Raw genomic sequence first — 27959 nt, forward strand, 5'->3', positions numbered from 1 at the left:
AATGTCAAAGATGACACATTTTGATAGACATACAGCAGTATTTCTTTACTTTAAAGAGGCTTTAACAAGGTAAAAGTGCTATTGGTAGAAAACTTCTTGTCGTAGTCTGCAGAGTCCTGACTGTGGCAACCTGAAACAGTATGTGAAAGGCATGTTTTTAAGAAACGTTCATCAAAGATCTGACCTGGGAAAGCCAGTAGCAACAGGCTTATGGAGCGATGAATCCAGACTCAAAATAAGGAGAAAGGTAGAAGACTGAGTCTGTAGTCATCTGTAAAACATGCTGGAGGCTCGGTCATGGTTTCTGTCTGCATTTCTTTCAGTGGTGTTGCATAATTTCCTTCTGGATTAATAAAGTAATCTGATTCTGATGTTGTCAAAACTATTTAAAGGCTTCATAACAACGATCTCAAACACACTGCCGGTGCAGTAAAAGCATACTGGGATAGAAAAGCACACCATCAGTCATCAGTCAGCCTCCCCACAGCCTGGATCGCGTGGGATCAAAAGTTGGCCAACGTCAGAAGAAGATCTGTGCTGGGTGCAAGTCAACCATCTGATCGGGCCTTTCTGCTGGAGTTTGTTCTTCTCGTGTCTTAATAATAATAGATTGCATTTGTAAAGCGCTTTTTGAGACCCTCAAAACGCTTTACGATTCATTCACTCTCACATTCACACACTGGTGGAGGCAGCTACAGTTGTAGCCACAGACTGACAGAAGCGAGGCTGCCATATCGCGCCATCGGCCCCTCTGGCCATCACCAGGAGGCGGTTGTGAAGCGTCTTGCTCAAGGACACAACGAGCCAGGGCTCGAACCGGCAACCTTCCGATCACAAGACGAACTGCCAACTCTTGAGCAACGGTCGCCCACATCTTCATGTGTTCCTTCTGCGTACTCTGGCTTCCTCCCATAATCCAGACACATGCAGTTAGTAAGGTTAGATTAAATAGTGATTCAAACTGTCCACAGGTGTGACTGTGAGTGCAAATGCCCTGCCCTTCCCCGTTCCTACGACAGACTCGAGCTCCATTATGACCCTGAACTGGATAAGCAGAAGAAAATGGATCTAGCCCAGACTGTTCACTTTCTTTCCCTCAGACATTTTTATTAAATTTTATGCATCAATTTTACAAAAGACAAATTGAACAATGTGCTGTTTTCTTTTTGTAGAACGTAAAACAATATGAGACATACAGTCCTGACGCCTGCATTAGTCCCAGAAGGGCTCTAGCTTCCACCAACACAGCTTCACATGCTTGTCTTCACCGAGCTGTGAGACTCTCTGACTCAGTCAGTCAGGGAGTATTTTGGGAAATGTTAGTAAGTGCTATCTTACGTAGTCTAGTCTCACATTGTACCTCCAGGGCTTGTAGCTAATGTGCAACTATCTCTAAAAGGTTAGCTAGTGACAGAGCAGGTAAGAGTGTGAAAACGTTTGTGCACACATTGTGAGAAAGTGTCTTTAATCGTGTACGTGTGGAGTTTAAATGCACAGTTAACCACAGATTAGTGCGCACACTTTGAACGAGACCCATCGCTGCCCTTTTGTCACGTAGATGCTCTTCAGGGATTTATTGTAATCTTTCTGCACTGTGCGAGGGTCCCTTTGGGTCCAAGTCATATAAATGTGGTCAGTGCAGAGTGCTGGTGCTGTGGGGTCGCCACCAACTTCTTGCAGCTGCACATCTGCTGCTTTGCTAGCACGCAGCGTACTACGAGGACAAGCCGTGTTGTGTCTGCGTCCGTGTCACCGAGCGAGCGCATCATCATTGTTTTTGTTTTGATGTGCGAGGCTATAAAATATCCTTTTTTCTTCTTTGAACATCGTTTCCTGCGTGGGCTTCCCAGTCTCATGAGAGATCGAGATAGCGAGGATGGAAATATTAATAGCAGAGACATTTGGGAGAGGTGAGATAGTAGTGAGGTACAGCCATAATGCATAATGCATTAGAGGAGAGAGGAGAAATTGGGGAGCAAGGGGGAGGATGTACCCATTCATTCACTTCACTACCGCTAATGTGCCCCGTGGCTTGATAGCTGATAGGTCTATCTCGCTGCCTCTGTATCTGACTTGGGATCGCCACTCTGCTGCTGTTTGAGCAGGAGGGGCAGGAGGAGCGGCCCCTCCGACCAGAGGAAACGTCATCTCACGAGAGCTCTGCTTCATATTGTTTGAAACGGTTTAATGATGAACAGTTGCTGTTTTAGATGCTGACAACACACTTGGAGTGCAGATCATTTCTAAAAGGGGAAAAAGAGGCAAATCGTAGAGAATCAACTGCAGGCTGCTGTTATTAAAGGAGCGACAAATGCAAAGTACATGTTGGGGAAAAAAGGCATAAAATTTGTAGAGTCTGAATCCATCTTTAGCTGAACAGAGTGGCACAGTGACAGTGACAGAGCGCCGGGCGTCTTACTCTGCCTGGTTATCACTGTCAGGGACCAGTCTGCTGCACCAGCAGGCCCAGCACTGTGATAACCACACAACTTACAGCCCCTTTATCATAATTAGCTTTTCCTTTTTAACCTTAAAAGGCCTTCCATTACTGGGTCCTTCTCTGTCGGGTGGCTGACACACCACGCGATTGGTTTCTCTCACAGCGGGCCTCTCAGTATAGTCTCCCATAACGGGCGAACTGCAGGGAAGGAAGAGCAGCTTTATGGAGGCAGATGGAGCTGCTTGTTTAAATAATGAGAAAAGAGGATCTAGGAGGGCGGAGTCAATTCAAATTCAAATTTTATTTGTCACATACACAGTCATACACCGTACGATATGCAGTGAAATGCTTACACAACTGCTCTGACCTAAAGAAAAAAAGACTGAATAAGATAATATGAAAATTAAAAAGGGTCAATTTAACTGGGAATCAAATCAAAATATTTGTACATTAAACATTAAAACAACAGTGTTGACCATAGTGCTTCACAGTCAGTAAAAGCATGAGACAATTAAAACAAACAATAAAAGAGGACAACAAACAACACAACAAGCTGGACCAGCCAACTGGACAGAATCAAAAGCCAAAGTAAAAAGAAAAGTTTTAAGACGTGATTTAAAAGACTGGATCGACTCAGCAGTACGAATATGAGCAGGGAGGTTATTCCAGAGTCTGGGTGCCACGGAGTCCGGTCACCTCTCGACTTCATTCGAGACCCAGGTTGTGCTAGGAGCCTGTGATTGGACGATCTAAGTGCTCTGTTGGGATTGTATGAGTGGAGTAATTCAGAAAAACAGCTGGGCGCTAAATTATTCAGAATATTAAAAGTGAACAAAATAATTTTAAAATCTATACGATATAGGAGGGAAGGAATAAAATAAAATATAAAAATTAAAGTTAAAAATGAAATAACTGTACAACAAAATACACAAATACACAGTATAGAAATATATAAGAATGTATGAAGAAATAGAATAATAACAGCAGCTGTACAAGTATTAAATGGAAATGAAGAAATATAATGTGTTGTGCAGTGCAAATATGCTTAAAGTGATTTAAGTGATGACCACGCATCCAATCGAATTAGTGCAAACAGTGTCGAGTGGATGGGAAGTAAAAGTAAAGGGTGTGGGGGGGGGGGCCCTGTGAAGCTGTAGGCTTTCATGCCAATAATCACACAGATGCAGTCGGGCACACTCACGCTGCTCTGCTGTTGCTCCTCACACCGAGACTCCTGCTATTACTTAATTCGTTTGTAGCATCCGAGAGCTTCCTGTTAGGTTTGTTCATGCTGCTACCTCTGCGAGCAACGTTATCACAACAGATTTGTGCGTCCAGACAATCGGAACCTTTTTCTATAGATTTCCACGATGACCGCGGAGTCTGTAACTATTATATGATCTAATCTAACTATGTCGGTGATGCAGCGCTGCAGGATTCGCTGGTGTCTGGGGCTGAACGATGAAAACTGCAGTTCCTTGAACGGCCACTTTAGGCTGCCTCTGAATAAATAACATCAGGATAGTGAGTCAAATGGAAACGCGTGCGTCTCTAAATATATACTATATTCTTTCTTTTTGAATGATCATTTCGACCTTTTTTAAATTTGTCCTTCATCCATTTTTCTTTGTTGTGTCAGTTGCACGAGCTTCCTGTCTGCTGATGGAGGCTGTCACATGAGGTCAAAAGACAAATCCCATTTCTTTGATGCTGTGATCAACAGCAGACGACACTCTTTGGTTTAATGTTGTTAAACTGCAGGTATGAGGCCGGTGCTGTTTCACTAGTGAAAGCTTTGTTGTGTTTCGTGTGGAGGGACTTGAAGCGTTTTAGCTCCGTCTCCTGCAGCGTCTCCTGTAGCGTCTCCTGCAGCGTCGTCTACAGCGCCCTGCATACTTTTTAGAACAGCGGCTGCTTGAAATGCATTTTCAGTAAGAGCTATGAGATGTGAATCCTATATGCATCTGTCGAACCCTGCAAACTGAAAACGTGGGCTAATGTTTAGGAAAGGATAAGACACGCGGACTTATTTAAACATATCTGTTTTTAAGACTATATTCAGTCATTCCGAGCTCCATTCATACAGGCCAGGGCCTTGTTTACTGCTGATAACCCATCTTATCACAGCACAATGGATATGGCCGCCTGTTTCTCACCGGAGATAAACAAAGAAAGACTATCTCTCTATTTCTCTTCCAACCCTCCCTCTTTCTCATGCGTACATCCATTCTCTGAATGGACCGGCTTCTCTCACTTCTATACATAACACAGACACCAAATATACTTGTCTCAGTACCGTTGGGAATTTGCCTGCTCGATTTGGCCAAAAAGGTTTCATATAAATCCTCAGAACTTCACATCCAGCCTTCGTTGTTGTTCATTCATTTGTTGCCAGTCAGAAAACCGTCGGCTCGGTTGATTGGATCATCTCGTGCACGTAACACGCGTATAAAAAATGTATGCAGCAAGTTTGCGAAGTCTCGTGAAGTACGCGGTACTTCAATGCTTATTAGAATCATTTAATGCAAAATGACTGCAGTTGCAGGTGTATAGGGTGCATTGCACAAACTCCTAAGAAGCCCATTGAAAGTTGGTACACCAGCTCAAAGCGAACTTATTAGAATTTGGTGATTCAGAGACTGAATGTCACAATTCTCTGAATATGAGTGGATGGAAATGGATGGTTCTGCTACTGGAGTATAATGCAGTGAGTCAGAGTGGGCACAGTCTGGTTTCATCAAGGATCTCTGATAGTATGAAAGAGGAAGGGTTTCCAAATTGGAAATGATGGATGCACTGGGATAGTCACGGTCCATCACTGACCAAAGGACCGAACCGGCTCCGGAGCCCGGTCCTTCTGTGAAAGGTTTTTCTGGACATTTTAATTGTCTCGCCAAAGCTTTCAGTAGTTTTACTAGTAAAATAGAATAGCAGGGTCATTTCACTACGGTAGTAGGTGACAGTGTATAATAATGACTGTTTTGATCACAGATTGAGACAGGCTGGGAGGGGGAAATGAACTAGACAGCTGAAAATAAGCTCGCTGACAGGGGAAGGTTTGAGAAGCTCCAGGCTGGCTAATAGACCTGCCAGGCTAGGTTAGTGAAATAAAGATGTCACCTTATACATCATATAAGCTGACTGCTCTCCAGAGACAAAGGCTGTGTGTGTGTGTGTGTGTGTGTGTGTGTGTGTGGTGTGGGAGGGTAATGGGGGTAAAGCAGCAGAGAAGAGACTACAGAGAGAGGGGAGTGCAAAGCTTTTTGTCATTAGAGTGGATCCCATGGGATCCTTCTAGGTAGTAATGAATAGAAGTGCAAGATGGTAATAGAGATGTGGGATGTTGTGGCAAATCAAGCCCTGAATAGGTCAGGCTCCACTGCAGGCTTTAGGCCTAATTAGTTTGTAAATATGTTGAAATCAATCAGAGGCAGCAGACCTCGGGTCTCCTCAACAAAGCAAAGATGGAAAAAGGAATATCTTGTAACAGTGGTAATAATTGAAGCAGGGTCTCACAGATGGGTTACTTACAGGTTTATAAGTAAACGGAATTAATGATTAAAATAGCAAAGATGGCGGCTGACCCACCCCTGCCTCCGGGCCGGGTGGGAAACGTGTGATAGAGTCCAAACTCCAGAAGGGAACGGTGATGAAACGGCACAGAGTCACAGAGCAGAAGCCGCCGCGCGCCTCAGCTTCTAATATCTGCACAGATGTGCGCACGTAATATATGCGTAATATTGCGAGGAAGATGACTGTATGTTTAGAAAAGCATTTGTGTATGATGTGTTCATTAAGCTGTTTCTCGCTCGCCCTCTCTTAAAGCAAATGCCTTGTGATAATGGCGGCATTAGAGCCCGTCGGTATTCCCGAAAGACATTTTCCATTTCGGCCTCAAATGTACAATGAAATTATCTCGTCACCGAGTGTGTGCACAGCCTGCCGGAGAGCGATATATAACGCGTCTGCACAGGCAGCGTTTTAGGGCTTTTTCGCCTCCTCGTTTCTCGTCTCCTCTCCTCCTTCCTTCTCCCCTTCGCGTCCTCCTGCTCTCGCTCTTGTTCTCGCCCTCCATGTGTGTCTGCGTGCTGGTTAACCCGCCCCTCCCCTCTCTGCCATACACCTGACTTATGGCTGTGCAGTAATAATTTGCCAGGCCTTGGCAGGCTGAGTGTACATTAGCATATAAATAGCAGATGCACTGAGTGCCCATCACACTCGACTACATTTAATTTTTGGTTTATAAGATTGAATGGGTTTTTAAACGCAGCGCCATCAAACTTGCCAAGAGACAAATGAAGTCAGGGGAGCAGTTGTCCGAGGCGGCGCCCTCACATCATTTTTATAAAGGATAAGAGTCTTACTTAAGAGAGAGGAGGGGGAGGACAGAGGGGGAGACGGCGTAGACGCTGAATAAGCAGCACACCTGTGGATGCAGGGACATACTTTAGTTTCTAGTTGCACCTTTCCCCCCACAGCTGTGGGTCTGAGGCAGGTACTGTGTGCACATCTTAACATCAAAATGCATTTGCTGTAACAACCTTCACTCTAAAGCTTACCAGCGTGTGCTGGGATTTCCTGCCAGACAGTCAGTGTCCAGTTATCGGTTACTTGAACCCCGGATGGAGTTTAGCTCAGGACTTTGTCTCCATCTCTGTGTTTGCTGTTCAAATTACTTGTTGTTTCTTTTATACAGCGTCTTGGTGCAGCCGTGTCAGGGGTATCCCTTATGACATCGCATAGATCCAATAGTAGAAAACTTCATAGAGCTCTGTACACTGACCTCATTGGCGGCACCGAAATGAGATGAAATCTAGAGATGGTCGATTTGACTTTTAACTGGAGGTGCTGATGGTATCGTATCAGCTGTGATGCCAAACGTCCTCTTCATACTTAGCTTTTTTGGGACTACATCCTGGTGTCAGATAGGGGTGGGGGCAAAATGGATACTGTGTAGTATGGTGATATTTTATTGCTAATAGTGTATGGATACAGGGACAGCAGAAATCGATATTTTGTTACAAAAAGGTTTTTGTGCTCTGACTTCAGAGCATGTTGATCCTTTTTCTGAGCAAGAATCCTGACATTCCTTCACTGTCCAAATGTGTTTAACGTTTTTTGGCAGCAATAAACATGACAGTTTACTTATTTTAATTTAAGACATGTTTTATTTTAATTAAGTTTAAAACTTTTTTATTTAATGCAAAATTATATTTAGTTTTAATTTACTTTCAAATTCTTCAGTTGCTGAAGGGGCTGCATAGTTTTCATAAACTGCATAGTTCAGAATAGCTATAATTGTACCAGATGGTTGATTCAGTTAAGTTGGACTAGACTGTAATACAAACCGTTCAGTTTGTCAACAATAAAACTGAAATGAGAGAAAGACTGAGTGTGAGACTTTGATATTAGATAAAATGAATATTGATAAAGTTTACCTTTATGTACAGAATCTGAATATCGCAAAATATTTTAAAAAAATTGCAATAATATCGTATCGTGGGATGTATGGTGATTCCCACCTCTAGTGTCAGAGTAGTGTCTATTGCTTCTGTCTCTGGTGTTATTCGAATATGTTAGAGAGAAAATCCTAGATTCTCTTACTTTGACGTGCTATTATTTAGTGGCGTTTTTACAGATTGTGTTATAGATTTTATTTTATTTTTTTAGGAAAAAAATGAGAGTTTGGTAGAAAGAACAGAGTTTTTGGGGGATGAGTTTCAGTAGGTAGTCGCCATTGCAAACCCACAGTTGCTTTATCGCCCAGATAATGTATGGTCTCAACTTTAGCAGCCAATTTCAACAGATCTCTTTTTATTTGCTTGTTAAAGGAATGCTTATTTTTCATCCTCGCCCATTTCTCTGCTTTATTTTATTTGCCAGTAAACATTGCCATTACAGTAACACATAGCCCTGCTTTACTTAAACAACTTTTTATTTATTCTGCTCTGTTGCGGAGCTATTTTTATTTCTATCTGGGCCTGTTTTTAATGTGAAAGTTACCAATATTTGTTTTGTCCTTTTCCTATTACAGTGACGCATGGCTCCGCTTTACTTAAACTATCACTTCTAATTTGTCTGCGAGATCTAGAGTTTCAGTTAAAGAAGCAGTTTTTATCTCCCGTGGGGAACTCTGTGTTACCGTGTGGTTTTCTCCCTCTGTGTGTGTGTGTGTGTGTGTCCCAGGGAATAAACCAAAGCTCTGTTAAAATGCAAAGCAGCCCCCCGTGCAGCCATGTGGGGGAATAGAAGCCATATTTTAAGTGCTCTGCCCGTCAGCAAAATGTTTCTAGGGGAAAGCTAATTCTACTGTGAGACTTACAGCTCTGCCAGGCCGGCCGACAGGACTCGATGCTATCAGGATTAAATTAAGGTGAATTAGAGACAAAGAGGCAGAAAGAGGGGGAAAAAGGATGATGTTAGGGCAGGATTTTCGTCCAGCTGGGTGATCACTTCTTAGTCTTAGGTCATTGATCAGAACAGAATAAACCAGCCGGGATTAAAGTAGACAAGCAAAAAACCTATAGAGACTATATCTGTGTGTATATGTGTGTGTGCATTTGCTGTGTGCGGAGCCGTTGTCCTCCGAGGATGAATAAGGATAGCAGCCGAGTGGAGTAACAGAGAAAGTTTGGGCTTTGTACCCTTGAGTTTAACAGGATTCTTTCAGCTTTTTCAAATAATAAAAACGTAAGTCAAGAATCAGTATCTCAGACTTTATGTTCACTCTGTGCAAAATCTTTCCTTTGAAGAAACGGATCGTTTGTATTAATAACACCTAAGCTGGGAAATGTACATGAACTGCAGTGTCTGCAGTGTTACGAGTAGAGCAGGGCGATGTGACCAAAAATATTTATCACAATATACATTTGAAAATTTGCGATAACAATATAACTGACGATATAATTGACACTAGACAAAATACTGTACAACTCCACAACTTTACTAGTGCAAAAACCCCATCAATGTATTTTCACTTAAACAAGCAGCTGTTTTTTTTATGTGCATTAAAGTTACATAAAAATGTAACAGTGCAAATTCTTTGCTGACAGTTTAACCAAAAGGCATTTCCAGTGGAAACTGGCCGACATATCCTCAGCATAACCATGTATAATATCCACAAAACTTAAAAAGAGGTTATACACACACAATACGTAATATTATGTTGAAGCACAGTACGTATCACTCCGCGAGGCTCCGCCTACGATAGCCGTAATGCTCCGACAATCCATCAAGCGGTGCGGCTTCGTAGCTTAGCAAAGTCGTACTGAAACATCTGACAGATTTTCGAGCGCCGTGTACATAAAATCGTTTCGAGGTCAGTAAACACAACCAGAGTTCATACATAAGGCACACGGGATTATAAGGAGCTCTGTCGATTTTCAGAAAAATCAAAGGATTGATTTTAAGTGTGCCGTATTTTCCAAACAACACGGTAATATCGACGGCCCGCATGCTCTACCAAAAATAGTGCTTTGCTGTGTATCTGACGGACGAAAGCTAAACCAGTTCCACACCACTGAAGTTGCAGCATTTTTACAAACCAGTTCTGGTTCATCTGTTTCATTTAACGATCAGCTTTCGCTCTTCTCATTCTGCGTCGCCGCCATGTGCGTATGTAAACATAGGTAGTGCGCATGCGCGTTTTACCCATATTCTATCGCGATATTTCATTTTCCTATCGTTGCCCAAAATTACACCGGTATTACCTTGAACGGTATGATATGGCCCAGCCCCAGTTACGAGGCTGCGGGGGTTTGGGCCTGGGTTTGCTCCTTCCTCGTTTCCTGTCCAGAAAAGGCTCGTATTATTGTCTTTATCTTACAATATAAGGCACTTTGTTGTTGTGATTTGGTGCTATATAAATAAAAATGAAGTGAAAATTGACTAAAGGAAGAAAACCCCACAAAAAAAACAAAAACCCTGCAGTTCCTCTAATCAGCTGGCTCCAAAAGTGAGTTAGTTCCCATAGACTACATCTTATCATGGCTGGTTTTATCTGAAAATGTTTAGAGTCTGCTGCAATTGGATTTATGACACGATAAATAACAAAAGGTGAGTGAGTGAATTATTTTACAACGAGCCTGTCAATCAGAGCATGACGCTTTGATTGACAGGTACGCTGACACACACACACACTGTGTGCAGACCTCACTTTGGCAACTTAAATGAATGAACTGTATTTTGTGTTTATATGTTAATTAGCACTTATTAGCAGGTATCTGTGTGTGTGTGATCCACCAATAACACACACTGATGCAGCACGGCAGTTAAAATGCCAGCGGTAAGGGTTGCTGTCACAGTGCCTCCTGTAAATATCAGTAACAGTCAGTAAACAAAGACAGAAAATCCAACGAATGAATCGACGGTTTGCACTGTGGCTACAATAAACACAGCAGCTAGTTATTTTGGTTAAAGGTTAGCGAGTTAGTCATTTCACTCAGATGACTTCATGTCAGTGTTTCTCATTTTAAAACTCAAGCCTTATAAAGCGCCTCGAGGTGACTGTATGAATAAAATTGAATTGAAATTGAAGTAATTTCATGCATATTTATTATAGAGGTTTTAATCCACTACAGTATTTGTTCACATGTCATAAATGAGGTCTAATTTCTCTCTGATTCAAACCTTCTTCCACAATATGTCAGCCTTTGTAGCTGCATTAATGAGAGGTAATTAGGCTTTAATTGTTTAGTTGCTTGTTAACTGAATGTTGAGTATTGTAATATGAAGTGTTTTAATTGGTCTCTGCGTGGTGGATCAGAGGTGTGTATCCAGCTTTGTGACACGGTTAACTGAGTCTGTGCTGTGGTTGAGCTGTAAATGTGTGCGTGTATGTTGGGGGGAGGGACATGTGGGTAATTATTCAGGGACTCATTATTGGTAAACCAATTCTAACATTTTAATGGGCTTTATCAGCAGTAACGCAGCAGCCTTCTATCGCGCTCACACACACAATCGGGTATTACACTCTAATGAAAAAGAGGCGTTTGGGAATTAGAGGTTAGTTTAACGTTAGCTTTTACTGCTCCTCATAACACTAATCATTGTGATTATTATACTGCTAGACGTGTGACTCTGTGTGTGTGGCTCCTCAGCTGTTAAAAGCACAGGGCCGCCGCACACAAATGCATGCACGCACACGGATTTGTGTTATGGAAATGAGCCTGTGTGTGTGTTGTGTTCTGCATTGTAGCTCAGCCAATGGCTAACAAGCTCACCAGGAAATTAAAAACCATAAATTTTGCTTACTACTGATAGAAGCTCATCACAGACACACACATCGTCATCCCTCTCCCCTTAGCTAATAAGAAAACCAGAGTGATCCGCAGGAGAGTCGCACGAATCCAGTGACAAATTGTTTATGCTGCCATCTAGTGGTGCAACCATTACTGCGGTATTCAGGTGCAGCGACAGAGTAGTGTGCGCTTGATTGTGGTTATGCAGTATGTGGAAAAATTCATGGCCCATTTTTGTCATTAAACAATTAAAATAAAGATTCAAGTTAAGGCTGATAGAAGGCAGCTTGCACCCGACGGTTCAATAGTTCATCGAACCAGCTTAAGTAACTTGAAATGATTCATTTCGCTGTTTCTGTTTGTTGAGGTTTGTGCATTTGTTGTTGTGGATTAGCAGCGTCTGGCTTCTACTCGCCTTCTTGATTCATGTTTTTCCACAGGACTTCATAAAGTCTGTTAAAACCATCTTTTTTTACATGACTGCATCTACAACATTCGATTAGACGTGTGGAGTTTCCTGCAGCTGCTTTAACTGGATGCTTTAACATAACTAAGCTAACGATTCTCCTCTTCCTCAGATGAAGGTCTCTTCAGATGGAGAGGACGACGACGATGATGATGATTTTGATGAAGTTCCAGAGAAAGAAGGTTATGAGCCGCACATTCCAGAGCATCTGCGAGCCGAGTACGGTGAGTTTATGTACACAAACATACGTGCATGTGCACTTCAAATCTACAGACACGTGCACAAATAGTGAGGTTAAGCTACAAAGCTGCTGTCCTGATCTCCTGAGAGCCACACGCGTACTCTACAAATAAACGATCGCACTTTAAAGTACCGGCCTTCGGCAGCTGGTGAAACGCAGGTAATGTGCTTCTTAAGTGGATTTATGTGCGTGTGCCCACAAACGTTTCTGCACGATACAAAGGAGAAGCAGCCAACATGATGAAGTATTTTGATATCATTAGTCCAAATTGTGTCTTTAATGAGGAAACATTCATGATAGTTTGTCCATAACAAGCTCTTATTCTGAAATTTAATTCATCATTAATATTGTCCCAAAACTGCACAAGTGGTCGTTTTGTTTTTACTTTGTTTGACTTCCTTTAAAAAATATATTCAAAGCTTCAGAGGATGTCTGCTTTCAGTTTTCATTTAAGTGTCTTTAATAAAACTTTTGCCTTGACTGTTTTCTACTGACTCTCAGACAGTAGACGGACAGTTTAATGGCCTCGTCATGGCGTTGTAAATGAAGGAGACATAATGTCTGAACTTGACTCAAAGTCTTGAATTGGTTTTTACAGCTTGTCTCTCGTCCAAACAGATTTTAATGCTAAAGAAGGCCGAAGACAAAAGTAATCACAGAGATGATAAACACGGCCAAAGCAACAGTCTAGTATATTTTTAAATCAATGCACATCCAGCTCAGCAACATCAAAAAGGCCAGTAAACACTGAGTGTCCACTGGCCACCTGACAGCTGAGTGGTAGCCTATGGCTACGTTCACACTGCAGGCGAAAGTGCATCAAATCCGATTTTTTTGACCCTGTGCGACTCATATCCAATCATGGTGTGACAGTGTGAACGGCACAAATCCGATATTTTCAAACCCGATCTGGGTCACTTTCGTATGTGGTGCTGAATCTGATACATATCTGATGTTTTAGAAAGCTGCTGTTTGATGGTCATGTCACATTAAATCCGTCTTTTACGTCACTGACACAAGACAGACGCTGATTATCAGCGCCGGAGAAGACATCACGAACGCTTCCTGGCCATCCAGTGTAGATGTCAGTGAAACTGTTGGGAAGACAACGTTGGAGAAACGTGAACATTTTCTTTGTACTGTATAATCTGCAGATTCTGACAGAAATCTGCAACTATCCTTTGAAGCAGCGCTCCTCTAAAACAGCAATAAGGATCATTATTAGGTTATTTACATTATTATGTAAATAACAGAATAACTTAAAGCAAAAATTGGGAAACGTGAAGTCTGAAGTCTTTATATTAAGAACCATCTGTCAAACAATACTGTTGCTCTGGGTCTAAACAGAGCGCGTTGTGTGTGACGTCTTCTTTTGCACATGCGGCCGCTTTGAGCGTTCACATTAGAGCGCGTTTGCTGTCGCATTTTATTTGTAGTGTGAACGAGCAGACAAGAAAATCGGATTTGATCAAAAAATCTGAATTGAGCATCAAGACCTGCAGAGTGAACGTAGCCTATGTCACCATCTTCAGTCTCCTCTGAAAGTGCAGCAAACGTCTTGTCAAGTTAACTATTTTAGTTAAAACATCAACAATATGGTTGATTTTTAGCACACACCGATTTCAGTTCTGGGTTGATTTCAGTCACTTTTATCTGGACATCACCTCTGTGAACAAACCAGTCCTGCTGTTGTCTGTTTCACTGAGCCAATCTAAAACTGTCATTATCCAATATTTAAAGATGAGTAACTGGGCTGTGTTGTAGACATCAGAGGTCTCGTCCAGAACCAAAATGATTGCATTTGTGTTTCACCTGGAGCTCCAGATGTCCTGCAGTGTCCTCAGTGTGTTTTGTTACCGTTCGCCTGGCGAGAGCCACACTCTCATTCTTTAGCCTGACAGACTCGACCAGACGCTCTTTGATAAACTCCTCATCAGAGGATGGTGTGATGTTTTTTGTGATTCTGTGGGAAATCACAAAGCCGACTGTGACGGCTCCCAGGATGTGTAAAGCACAACCGTTCCTGCTCTGCATTAGGCAAGCTCTAACTGATCACACACGAATCCGACTTTAATAAATTAATACTTCATCAAGCTGCATTCTCTTGCACATGCACTCAGAAATAAAACAATAAAAATAGGAGTCACTTTAAAAATAAAAGAAACAAAAGTTGTGTTGTGATTTCCCACAAAATAAAAAAACACAGAAAGCCAGTTTCTTATGGGGAGTTTGCCAAAGATGTTCGGTGTTCGGTGGCTGAAATGAGACAAATAGCATGATGTGCGCTGATCCCTCCTGAAGGCAGCGTAGCTGTGTAACAGAGACACTCGTGTTTCTGCTGCGTACATATGAACGGCTGTGCCTCGTATACCATGGCTGCATTGGACATGTATGGATCATGTCTAGCCTCCAGGCAGCAAACTGGGTTAAAGGTCAAATTTTCAGGTCAGTAACCAGCCGCCTGTGCGTTTTATTGCTATGTCAGCTACATAATAACATTTTTGCAAATCTAAGTTGCAGTTTGACTGTTTTTAATACGTACAAGCTCCAGGCAACAGTAAATACTAAAAGCTCTCTCAGGATTTTAGTGTGTTGTGCCACGAGCAGCGCTGCCTCCACCCCTGCATCACTCACATGATTTCATATGTGAAGTTATAAACTGTGTGTGTGTGTAAGGCCGACCATATTTATGTGTTAGTGTTAATGACATCATAACACAGGATGTTGTTGCCCAGGCACTTATTGCTGGCTCAGCTATGTAGTTTGGCTGCGCTGTGACCTTTGACCCCCAGCGAGTGCTTGGCACCACCTTCCTGAGTCATTACATTCACGCTGAGCCTGTTTTACCTGTGAACCCATCCACTCCCGCCTCCCTCCATTACTAATCAGTTAGACGTTAGAGTAATTAGATTATATCTGATGGGCCCAAAACAGCTGTGCGCGCGTGTGTGTGTGTGTGTGTGTGTGTGTGTGTGTGCGTGCACTTGTGTGTGTGTGTGTGCACTTGTGTGTGTGTGTGTGTGTGTGTGTGTGCGTGTGCGTGTTTGTCAGGGTGATTAGTGGCCTAGGTAATGATCTAGAGGGGCCACACCAAATTAACAATGCAACCTCTTTAATGAGCCCCTATTAGCCCTGCACTCAGATTTTACCACCCATCGTCAAATGGACACACACACACACACACACACACACACACACACACACAGACTCACACACACACACACACACACAGTCCCAATGCTGTCTTCTTTAAATTGTAAAGAAATAAGAAGTATTTGGACGTTGACTCTCTGGTTAGCCTGCACACATCACTGTGGTGGACGTTCAATCAAACACTCAGGTGCAGCTTTCATCTTTAATCCAAATGTTTGGGAGTTTTTGCTGATTTTTACATGTAGTCTGGACTTTTCAGAAACCTAAATGTGATTGGACACATTGCTCTTGCATAATTATAAATGTAAGGATGGATTGTTGAAGGTAACACGTTGTAGCGAGCACCCAGCTGAAATGTAAATGTTGCATTTACTCAGACGGGCAGCTTCATTTCTTTGTCTTCACTAAACGAAAAGCGTGTTCCTGTTGGGTTGAGCGGCGAGGGCTTTGACCTGGTGAATTAATGGTCCTGCAGGATCAAAAGTAGAATCCGATGTCTGGATGGGTGAGAGTTTGTCTTTGTTCCTCCCCTATCATATCCATTTTCCTTTCTCTCCTAATATCCCTGATCACAGAGCATTTCGGTTCCTCTCACTCTTTTCATCTCTGCCCGTGGATCACATTTATCATTTTTTAGCATTTCCTCTTCTTTCTTTTCAATTCTTCCCGACTTCGTCCACTCCTTCTGTTTCCCGTCTTCCCGTGTCCCCTTCTTTCCACTTTCTCATTCCACCTCTCTGTCTTGTTCTGTCATCCTGATTATCAGTCCTCTTATCCCTCTCTCTGCTGTCAGTACACTATCGCTCTCTTTCTCAAATTAACATTTTAATTACAGGCCCTGCTTAACCTGGGAAAATCAATACCTCTTCCTGCCTTTCCTCTCTTTCTCTTTCACTCTTTTTTTTCTTGCACCCTGTTAACCCCCCGCATTTGTGTCTTTCTCTAACAACCCAGGCACGCACGCACACACACACACAATACTATACACATTTCCTCCCATTGATCTGTGTGTCTTAACATCCACAACAAGCAGACTAACCTCTTCCATTTGGTGCTCTGAAATGAGCAGGTGTGTGTGTGTGTGTGTGTTTGGGGAGGTATTTTTAATTCCCAATCTCCATGAACTGGGAAAAGCGCCATGAATCATTTAAAAAATCACTGTCATGTAAAACTACACTCACCAGTCAAATCTGATTTGAACAAAAAACACAAAATTATCAGCTGTCACGAGCTGTGCTCTCACAGAATCAGCCCATGGATTTCAGCTGAGTTTCACTTTGAGTTTCATGTCTCGTTATCATGTTTCTGATATATGCATGCTTACCTAGATCTCCGTCTTTGCCTGCCACTGCACAGCTGAAAGTCAGGAAGATGTTTACCAGCTGATTGGATTGTTGGGGTTTTGTTTGTGCAGTCTCTGGAAGCAGATGCATTTTGTTTCAACGAGCCCGTCTCAGTTATTGCACAGTCAGTCTTCAGGACGGCTTGCAAAATCCATGCGATTGCTTTCTGTCATTTTAGATGCTTCTCGAATCTCGTTTCCGGTGACCGCCTGTATCTTCTCCGGATTCGCTAACTCCATTTGCAACGCAGTAAATTACAGATATCGTGATCACAGTTACTATGTTGTTGTTCCCTGACTCCATCTGCTGCTGCTATATTAGCAGTTTGCTGTTAGCATGAACAGCTGGTGGCACTGATCCTGCAGTTCGTGCCCAAAAGAAGCCAGTGCAGGAGGAGAGGACACACAGAGTGCTGGTTGAAGCTTAAACAGTGCAAAGAATACAGAGTGATTCAAACATCACTGAGTCGTTTCAGTTAATGCATGCTCTCCAGTGGACTGTGTATAAATGATAGACTTCTAAGGTCTTGCAGGTGTTTTACCTGCATTCCTCCTGATGACCAGATGGCGGCTGCTTCTGTGAGCCAGCAGCTCAGGGGGAAGATGACCTTCAGCTTCTTTGCTCCGTGGCCTCAGAAACACAGCTTTTCTGACAGGTTTATGGCCTCAGCTACTACCTTTGAGTGTTATTGAAAATAGCATGTCCATTTAGTAAATGATGTCCAGAAGGATGATAAAGCTGGTTATGCTTTAGGGCAGGGCTACATCGAGCATACAATGTCCTTCACATTCATCCCTTGCTCGTCATTTTCTGATTATTGTAAGAAGGTGACTGTAACAATGAGGCTTTAAGACAGAACTTTACTGATCGAATGGCGATGTCACCGTAGCTTTAGCCATCTTTTATATTATTAAGTTGACTGGTTTTCTTTTTCTAGTTCAGATGTTGTTGCAGGTAATCTACTTATCAGACGGTTGCTGGTTTGTTTCCTGCCTGCTCCAGTCTACATGCCACTAGGGCTGCCACAAACGATTATTTTGATAGTCGACTAGTCATCGTAATCAGCTGTCTGCTTGACGTTTATTCAGCTGTGTAAAAACTATAACTTTAATCTCAGCCAAACCGATTTACTCAGGAACAAATAAAATACTAAAAAAAGCCAAACAATAACATTTTTAAGTTATCTAAGTGACTTATATATCATGTTTAACCTGAGTAGCGAAAGACGGCGGTGGTGTTCTCACGGCTCTAGTGAGCCTAGCCCCCGGCTAGCTATCGAGCTAGTGGCTAACAGACGTCTCCGAAAACGTCGAAGCGCTTTTGAAAATATGTGGTGTCTTGATAAACTGAGCAGATATTTGAGGTTTACACAGCTACATTCTCGCCTGATAATATGTTAAACGTTTATTTTGTGAGCCAGAAAGAATAATAAGAGTAATATTAAAACTAACTAGCTGCCGCCATTGTTGTAAACTGAGCTGGGCTGCGCTATGAATTCTGGGACACAGCTTCTTCTTCTTCTTCTTCGGGGTTTAACGGCAGCTGGCATCCTTGTACATGCAGTGCTGCCATCTTCTGTTTCAGTCCGTTATTACACTCTTAAATCCTGCTACTTATTCCTGCGTCTTTTGTGATCTTACAAAGCTTCAAACGACGCGTCGACTGTTAAATCAGTCGTCGACGATTTTGATAGTGGACGTAATCGTGGCAGCCCTACATGCCACACATCCTTGGGCAAGATACCAACACCAAGTTGCTCTCCAGTGCATCCTTTGGAGTATGAATATGTGTGAATGTTAGATAGAAAGCACTTACCCATAGGAAGTAGTGCTTGTATGAATGACTGAGTGAGTATGCTGCAAAGTGCTTTGAGTGCTCAGATAGAAAAGAAAAGCTCTTTATAAGAAACAGTCCATGTACCGTTTAATTAAAGAAGAAGAAAGAGTCGAAAAATATGAACCTGTCTTATTGTTTGAACAGGCCGTCCTCCGTGTGAATGACTTGTGTTAGTCTCTGCCAGTGATTGAATCCCTGAAGCGCTCGGGTCAGTCCTAATAATGTTTGGGATCAGCATGTTGGCAGCTCTCGGCTTACTGCATCCCTCTGATCTCACCTGCTGTGTGTGTGTTTAAGTCTTGTTCAATCCCCAGAGACTCCAGATGATATTGTGCTTGACCACACACACACACACACACACACACACACACACACACACACACACACACACACACACACACACACACACACAACAGCCAGCGTCTGACTTCACTTATCCTGGAGATATAACCCCACATTGCTGGAGGTCTGTCTTCATTCCTGTCAGCACTCCAAATCAGGCAGTAATCCCAGACGTACCAATGTGGGCAGAAAATAAAAGGGGACTTCTTTATATACTCAAGTGCTCAAAACTCTTTACATAACATGCCTCATTGACCCATTCACACACATTTTCAGCACTATTTTTCTGCACTTTCTGTCTTCAACTCGAGGTTCAGAAGGTTCTGTGAAGGTTTCCAGAACTATCGCTCAATACCACTTTAAAAATTCAAGTCTGGCTCCTAAGAAGCTAAATATGTAAGAGGGAGCGGCTCAAGAGTTCAGCAGCTTGGAGAGAGCACAGAAAGCTAAAGTCTCAGTGGCCACGTTCTCAGGTGACATTAATGAGCAGGTGATGTTAGCGATCACCACTGATGTTGGCCATTTTAATCAGAGGAAGGAAGAGTAGCAGCGGCTGCGTGGGTTCACCGTTCGTTCTTGGGAGCTGGATGTGAGATGAACCAGTCCTTACATATCGATATCCGCCTCTCTGCAGGTTTGGATCCCTCTCCTTCCACCTCAACAGGATCAGTCGCAGAAAAGAAACCTTCCAGTAAAAAACCTGCAGCTCCTCCTCTTTCTTCCTCCTCCTATTCTTCAAAGAGGCGGCTGAAGCAGCTCGCAGAAGAGGTTCAGGATCCAACCTCTGTTGTCGCCACACTGCACCTGCTTAGAGAGAAGATGCTGCCGCCCAAAGAATCCAGGTGAAGTCTGATCGCTGCCTCTGCAGGTCGGCTTTCTTTAAACCCCCAGCAACCATCTCCCCCCCCCTCCTCTTCTCACTACATTATAATCATATAGTAACACTGCTGTATTATGTCTCAGTGACACCAACTGTTGTAAATATGAAGGAGAGACGAGAACAGTGTGAAGTCTGAGTAACTTGGAAAGGTTTTTAATGGTTCTCCAAACGTTTTCCATTTAGCAGCAGCTCCTCGGAGCCCAGTTCATCCCAGTCCAGTTCAAAGCAGACCAGTGTCAACGCTCCAGTGGTTCCATTTGGTTTGGACCTGTTCTACTGGGGTCAGGAGCAGCCCAGCGCTGGCAGGATCATTAAGTATGCACCAGACAAGCACTGTGCCTAGTTTACTGATCTGTGTGTCGTGTCACAGATGATCATTTTAATATAATATTAAAGCTACAGAGCGTTTACTCTTCTTCTTTCTGCAGGTCAGCCTCTCAGCACCAGTTCTGGGTTCCAGCAGAGGTGGAGGAGGAGGTGGAGAATGAAGAGCTGCTGGCAGAGAGCAGGAGCAGGTACATCTCCTTCCCTGGGAGCTTCGTTCCTGTCAGCCATTTCTGCAGAGCTCCGCTGAGCGACGGCAAGCTGTGTCAGCGGCAGGACCGCTTCAAGGTAACAGGATCAACTCGGAGTCTGTCAGAAAGTGAGAAACTGTTGGTCTCCCTCTGGTTCACCACACTGAGCGAAGCCTGTGTCTCCTCAGTGTCCTTTCCACGGCCCCATCGTTCCACGAGACCAGGAGGGTCGACCCTGCCGGCAGGAGGACCGAGAGAGGGAGGAGCAGGAGGAAAGGAGGAAGAGAGAGCAGCAGCCTGGTGAGACGTGAAAATACAAATAAATTTGAATCACACAGAAGAAAAGGGATAACTTTTAAGAATAGCATCAAAGGTTTGTAAGGGGAGGGCACGCAGAGCTGCACTGAGTCTTTGTGACTCTAGAGGAAGGAGGAGGAAGTGAGGAGTGGCAGAGAAATATGCGAGCGGGATTACATCAGGGCTGACCTCTGACCTGTGGTTATGGACAGGGTGACAGAGGCCATGGAGATGCTCGAAGTGAGTGTAGGGAGTCAAGCCTTGAGGGGGAGGTATGTTCTGGAGTAGAGAGGACTGAAAGTCTGTAGAAATGAGAAACATGCACGAATGAGACGGAGGCAGGTGTCAAAGGTGACGTGTGACCGAGGTGGTGGTGAGAGCTCTATGATGTGTGCAGGCTGTGGCACTGACACAAAGACAGGACCTGGAGGTGGAAGAGTTAAAGATGCTCAGCTTTTCTCTGAGAGTAACCAAGAGCGACAGAATTAGAAATGGGTGTTTGTGAGGGACAGCTCAGGTCGTGTGGCTGCGCCTCCAGTCTGCAGGATGTCCAGCAGCTGCCTGCAGTGTCTTAACCAGCTGCTGTGTGTGTGTGTGTGTGTGTGTGTGTGTGTGTGTAGCCGGAGCTTGCAGTCCAGTGAGTTGTGAAATAGCATCTTTTGTTACCAACTACAGTATCGATCCACGAGTCTTAGACGCACATACACACACATCAGCTCCACAGTGGGGGGGCGCTGGCCTGAATAAGTTGATGAACTGTTGGCCTCAGCTGCTTTTACCTCTTCAAACATCCACAGGCACATACAGTGAGCCTAAACGGCCAGTAACACACAGACCATTCCTGCAGTAGCAGCTCAAACATAATTGTTTTTACTGAATTATTGCCTTGTATCCATGCCAAGGGTTGCCCATAGTAACCACCCCTGTAGACCGCTCCAAGCAAGCTAATATCAGACTCTGACTGTAAGTGTATTTGTAACAGTAGAGTTGTGTTACCAAAAAGTTCTGTCAGCCAGAGAATAAAACCTTACCTTACCATCAGTACAGTCTGTCAGCAGTCTGAATCCTCTGAACGCTTTTAGAGGAGAAGAAGAACTTTAGCTGTTAGTGTCATTTGCCGTACACGAGCACTGTCATCATGGAAGTCTTCTTTAAGTTACTGTCAGTCATGTAGCAGCAGTGTCTTTATGTTTCACAGCTGTATTAATCCTGCAGTGTCCACAAAGCCATAGCTGAACCTTCCTGCTTAATTGCTTCCAGATGACCACAAGTCAACAAAGTACAACAGGGTGAGCTGGCTGATGTGAAGCCGGGCGAGATTAGTGTCAGTCTTCCTGGTCGGCTTCCTTATGCTGACGTCAGTAGGGCGGCGAAGGATTTCTTAATGGAGTTTGATGAAGCCGGTCACTGACAGATGAGAAGCAGCAGGTGGTGAGGAAGCACAGCCGGCCTAAAGAAACGATGTCTAACTTATTAGAAAGTAGAAGCAATTTATTATCCATATTATTATTATTTAGGGTGTGAAATTACAAAAAAACAACCAAACTAGAAATGGAAAACTATAAACAGACACACCCACAACACAAAATGCAATTAGGGAAACGAGGAAATCAAAGATTATAAATATTCCTGTTTTAATTGAATCCATTTGCTGTCAAGTTTCCGGATTAGAAGCTAAATTGAACACAGATTTCTATAAGCTACAGCCTGTAAATCAGAGTGAAGATTATTTTCTGGTGAGTACTGCAGAGGCATCTGTTGCTATGGTCACTCAGTTCTATTTACAACTGTTAGTGAGATTTACTGCTACTATGTAGCCACAAATGTTTTCATAGAACTCTGTACAGTCCTTTGAAGTAAGTACTACTTTACTGCTTCCACAGGAGTTTAGTAGCAACCTGATGCTCTTAATCAAGTGCACTTAATTAACTGTTCGTCAGCATGTGGAGAAAAGCAGAATTAGTGGAGCATCCAGGGCGACTGTCGCTGCCCATCAGTATTAGAGAGGTTACGAAGTCATTACCAGATGATATGAAGTTTATTAAGATTATTCACAAGTGCAAACAGTCAAGAGAGTCGCCATCTTTCCAGGAGGACACATCCCAGCATAGTCACCCTGCCATGGGTGAATATGCTGGGATGCTCCCATGCTCAGAGAAACACAACAAAAAAAGCCAGTTACATCTTTGTCTCTGCAGGACTCAGGATGTCAGATGTTCGAGTTTATGACAGTACAACTAGAGGAACTAACAGCCAGGGTTTGGAGAGCTTTGCCTTTTTCTGTAAAAAGTTGTACAAAGCACAAGACGAGCTTCATTTACTAATATTTGTACGGAATCATCTTATTCTACGCAGAACGTTGGTTCCCACGCAACGTTTATGAAACGTGCGTACCAGCCTATTTTGTTCTTATTTCTATTTTACGTTAGCAAGTCGGACTCGTTCGGAAACAACAGCCTTGTACGATCTGCATACTGCCCTGCCCCCGTTTTTCAATCCAAGGAAACATGTTTCTCTCCAGGTGAAGCGGTGAAAGTGGAGGTGACGATGTGTCTGTAGAGGAGCCTGCACCTCTGGGCAAGAAATAAGGAGGAAGTCTGACTCTGATGTCGTGCTTTTCTTCTCTCCCAGAGTACTCAAAGCACTCTATACAACACATTCACCCAATCACTTTTCTTCTACGTTTTCAGTGCTTCCTCACGAACATTCATCCATCGAAGCGAAACTTGGGGTTCGTACATTGCCTGAGGATAAACTGGAGGAGCAGGAATCGAACCACTAACCTTCCGATCAGTAGATGGCTCTGCCGCCTGAGCTCCAGCAACTAGAAAGTTAAACAGTGTCTGAGGTGTAAGGTGGGAGCCTGCAGAGGCGCACACAGGAGTGGTGACCCTTTAAAAATAAATGAATGAATAAAAAGTGACACAAGAAAAAGTAGAATACATCTGCCAAAATCCATATTCTCCAGCATTCATGGGACAAACAAAACAACAGTCATCGTTGCCATGGAAACGGTGTGGAAAGCTGCACCTCTCCCAGCTTCCTTCCTTGACCTCAAATGTTTTTTAGTTTCTCACATTCAAGCTGCAGGCTTCTCTCTTACATCACTGCTTCACCTGGATAACGTAGAGAAGTGTGGGCGGGGCATAAGCTCTGTGTGAGCTCAGAACAGGCAGGTAAAGTCACACAGCAGATATTTCAAGGTATTGCTGCTGAAGGTGGTTCTACAATTTATTGACCAATGGGGTTTGCTTTGATTTTACCTGCACAGAGACACACAGGTCTTTTTCTCATGACTGTGTTTTGTTTTTTGTTTTTAGCTCTGCTCTTGTCTTATAATAAGATTTGTATGTTGTGTTATCCGTCTGACTTAGACCCACACACACACACACACACACACACACACACACACACACACACACACACACTCTTACCAAAAAATAAGAAGTCCATTCAGGTGATTGACAGGAGGAGGGAAATGGATGCTGTGCTGCTCTGTCACATATATGCAGGCTCCTTGTGTTAAGTGATGCGTAACCGAGTTACATTTGAACCACCCAAAGACCCCAGGCGCACACACACCTCTGCCCCCTAACACACACACACACACACAGAGACCCCAGCTGGACGGACTAAGAGGTGTTGACGGAGAAAAGAGCCCTGCTGCAGCACTGATTAAATCCCCACTGTTATTCTCGCTCGCTCGTCTTTTTTCTCCTCTCCTGCTTTTCTTTCGATTGTTCTTTCATCTCTTCTCTTTTTATTTTCTCTGAAACTTTCAACAACAAAGTGACACACACTCTGAGCACACAAGGATGTAAATGCAGCTGCTCCTCTTATAGCAGTAATGATTCCCCTAAATACACCAGCTGCTTTTCAATTACTGCTCCAGTGTGAGAGCGGTGAGGGATAGTTGAAGGTCCAGTCAGACCCGGGGTCAGAGCAGCTGATTAATAACCCTGCATACACGCTCGCTCTGAGCTGGGGTCAGTGTTTTGACGGAGTGTGTGGCTTCAGTCTCATCACAATCACGCTGTAATTACTTTGCATTACCGCAGGTTTATCTAGAATTCCTTCGCAGTACATCATTAACTAGAAATGTCTCTTCGTTTAGATCGTCGTTGCTCCGCATTACAGCTGCTTTTACTTTATCAGCCAGAATTATGACGTTACAGTTTTCATTAACACCAAAATTGCATCCGAATGAGCCCGTAGGACACGCTGTTTACCACCCATGCTCTGTAAGGCTGTGAGCTCATTTACATTATCACTTCTAATTACTTCATTACACTTCTCAGTCAAATTGGTTTTTGTTCAAGTTTTAGGCTTTCATAGCAGCTCATACGGGGAGTAACCTCACACGCACCAGGCCTTTGTGGCTGAAACACACAAAGTACGCATGCAGAGAGAAGTTTCATCTTCATCTCTCTGAATGAGGTGAGATGAAGAGTGGGAGAATCCTAAACGTCCTCCAGGAGCAGAGTAACATTTGTCTTTCTGTTGCAGACTGGCGAGATGCAGAATTGATGCGAGACATTGAGGCAGCAACAGGAGAGGACCTGGGTTCTGAGCGGCTGGGCGGTAAAAAAAGGAAAGGAAAGAAGAAGAAATACCCGCACCTCAGCGACCTGAAGCAGAGCAGCAACACGTCCCGCTGCAGACTAGAGAAGAAAGTCTTTAACAAGTACGAATGCTAACTTCAGCTTCTAGATGATTCTCTGAGTGTGGGAGCTAAGAACATGTGCTCGGTGAAACTGGAAACGACCAGCTAACTAAAAGACAAAACAGTGTGGCGTACATCGAGTTAAATAACATTAAGCCGCTGAACACAGGCCTCAAAAAGGCACCTCAATGCTAAACTGTCATTTATGGGTAGGCTAGCTAAGACCCAATTAATCAGTGTATTTTAGGCACTTTACTTACTAATAGGGCTGCCACGATTAGTCGACTATCAAAATTGTCGACGACTGATTTAATAGTCGACGCGTCGTTTGAAGCTTTGTAAGATCACAAAAGATGCAGGAATAAATAGTAGGATTTAAGAGTGTAATAACGGACTGAAACAGAAGAAGGCAGCACTGCATGTACAAGGATGCCAGCTGCCGTTAAATCCCGAAGAAGAAGAAGAAGCTCTGTCCCAGAATTCATAGCGCAGCCCAGCTCAGTTTCCAACAATGGCGGCTGCTGGTTAGTTTTAATATTACTCTTATTATTCTTTCTGGCTCACAAAATAAACGTTTAACATATTTTCAGGCGAGAATGTAGCTGTGTAAACCTCAAATATCTGCTCAGTTTATCAAGACACCACATATTTTCAAAAGCGCTCCGACGTTTTCGGAGACGTCTGTTACCCACTAGCTCGATAGCTAACCGGGGGCTAGGCTCACTAGAGCCGTGAGAACACCGGACTCCCGGCAAATCGTTTTCAAACCCACCGCCGTCTTTCGCTACTCAGGTTAAATATATATAAGTCACTTAGGTAACTAAAAATGTTATTGTTTGGCTTTTTTCAGTATTTTATTTGTTCCTGAGTAAATCGGTTTGGCTGAGATTAAAGTTATAGTTTTTACACAGCTGAATAAACATCAAGCAGACAGCTGATTATCAGAAGTGTGAGATGCTCAGAATATACTCCGGTGTCCTGTTATATTTTAGATAGCAAGGAGTTTATTAAACTTCACCGAAACAATCTGCAAATTTCATTAAAATTTAATAAACTATCATCTTGTCTTTATTTTTAGTTAGCACATACCTTAAACACTTAAAGCTGTAAGCTAATGATAGTTATATAAGAGCAGATGCTGCTGGTGCAACAATGGATGATGATCTGATTAGTCGACTAATCGCAAAAATAATCGGTGACTAGTCGACTATCAATCGTTTGTGGCAGCCCTACTTACTAGCATCATATCACAAGAAACACATCATTTGTTTTCTTTTCTTTCACCAAATCAAAAAAAAAAAAATCCACAGATGACGCTGTGATAGAAATGAAATTCTATTTTTGCACCATCGAGTTGATTCTCAAAGTGCTCTTAGTCGAAGGCTAGACCCAGTCCCAGTATAAAATAACTAATGATTCATTATTTTTTTAAACTGTAGAGGCACGTATCGCAGTCTAAGTGTAGAAATATGGAGCTAGAAGTGAGCAGAATGGGTTTTAGCTCCTGGGCTTAAAGTTGTTGTTTCTTTGGATTTTTCCCATCAATCCTTCTCATTTCCTCCCTGCTCTGTTCTCCCTCCCTGCAGGAGTTCCCTGAGACGAGTGGCTCAGGTGATGAATAAGGCTGACAAGAGAAAACACGACAAGTTCTCCAACCAGTTCAACTATGCTCTCAACTAAGCTCGTGTGCCTTTAACTGAAGTCAGACGGGTGGAGCGTTGCTCTTAGTAACCTTTCAGCCCCCGTCACAGGACCGCTCCGGCGTTTATCGTTTATATGTCTCTTTTATGTCTCCACCTCTTGTAGAGATTCAGGGAAACAAGGAGCTAAAGAATGCATTGTCACATTTCAAATTGGAACTTTTTGTATTTGTAGTTGAGCTTATGTGAGGCTGACTCTGTAGGAACAGTGAAGGAGGCGAGGCTGGAAGACTGAATCACCAAACCTGATCCACAGTTTTGTACAATAAAGGTGAAATGTTAAGAGTTCAGAGTTGTTGTTTCTCTGTAATGAAAGAAGAAGTGTTTCAATAATTGCTGGGAAATATGATGATAAAGGATTCTGTGTGTTCTACCTCAAAGCTGATGCTCGATACAGGACATGAAAGTTGTTTCATATGATATCACTTCTGTGACAGCTGATTGCTAAAGCTAGTGATCAGCTGACTTTTACACTTTCTATATTGTTATTACATCGGTGTTTTGTGCGACTGACAGGTTTCAAATGCGTTTTAGTGAGAATAAAATTGTAAACCTGCATCTTGTTACGTTTTTGCCTTTTTGCTGTCCTTTTAAACGAGATTCATTGAACACAACAACACCGACTGTGGGAAAGTTCTCATGTGAAGCTATTTTAGGAATAAGTGGCAACTAAGGGGAGTAAATAAATATATATTTGCAACACTATATTGAAAAGACAGGTCATATTTGGTTTGCATTGCAGTGACATCACGAGAATAGCAGACATCCTGCAGCTTAAGAAGAATGATTTGCATCTTTTCTCTGTGATCTATGATTCTCTACACTTAATGAACTCACTGACAGC

At 43.1% G+C, this 27959-nt stretch overlaps 1 protein-coding gene across 4 annotated transcripts in view; it reads left to right on the plus strand.

Annotated features, from left to right (window-relative positions):
- uvssa (UV-stimulated scaffold protein A) overlaps positions 1 to 27666 on the plus strand; it is a 36297-nt gene extending 8631 nt beyond the window's left edge. Inside the window, exons 9-15 of one of the 4 annotated variants that reach the window (XR_015719630.1) lie at positions 12258 to 12369; positions 19695 to 19902; positions 20124 to 20255; positions 20369 to 20552; positions 20644 to 20755; positions 22013 to 23138; positions 23274 to 23578. Coding sequence is in view for 3 of the 4 variants with exons in the window: in XM_087846069.1 (XP_087702195.1) it covers positions 12258 to 12369; positions 19695 to 19902; positions 20124 to 20255; positions 20369 to 20552; positions 20644 to 20755; positions 25259 to 25436; positions 27002 to 27095 (1020 nt within the window). In the remaining variant the exon portion in view is untranslated. Of the gene's footprint in view, positions 1 to 12257; positions 12370 to 19694; positions 19903 to 20123; positions 20256 to 20368; positions 20553 to 20643; positions 20756 to 22012; positions 23579 to 25258; positions 25437 to 27001 lie in introns of those variants that run through there. The other 3 variants (XM_087846069.1, XM_087846076.1, XM_087846079.1) reach the window with 3 other exon arrangements.
- The last annotated feature ends 293 nt before the right edge of the window (positions 27667 to 27959 follow it).

This window comes from Neolamprologus brichardi, chromosome 2, assembly GCF_056152115.1.
Source record: "Neolamprologus brichardi isolate AB-2024 chromosome 2, ASM5615211v1, whole genome shotgun sequence".
Classification (NCBI taxonomy): Eukaryota; Metazoa; Chordata; class Actinopteri; order Cichliformes; family Cichlidae; genus Neolamprologus; species Neolamprologus brichardi.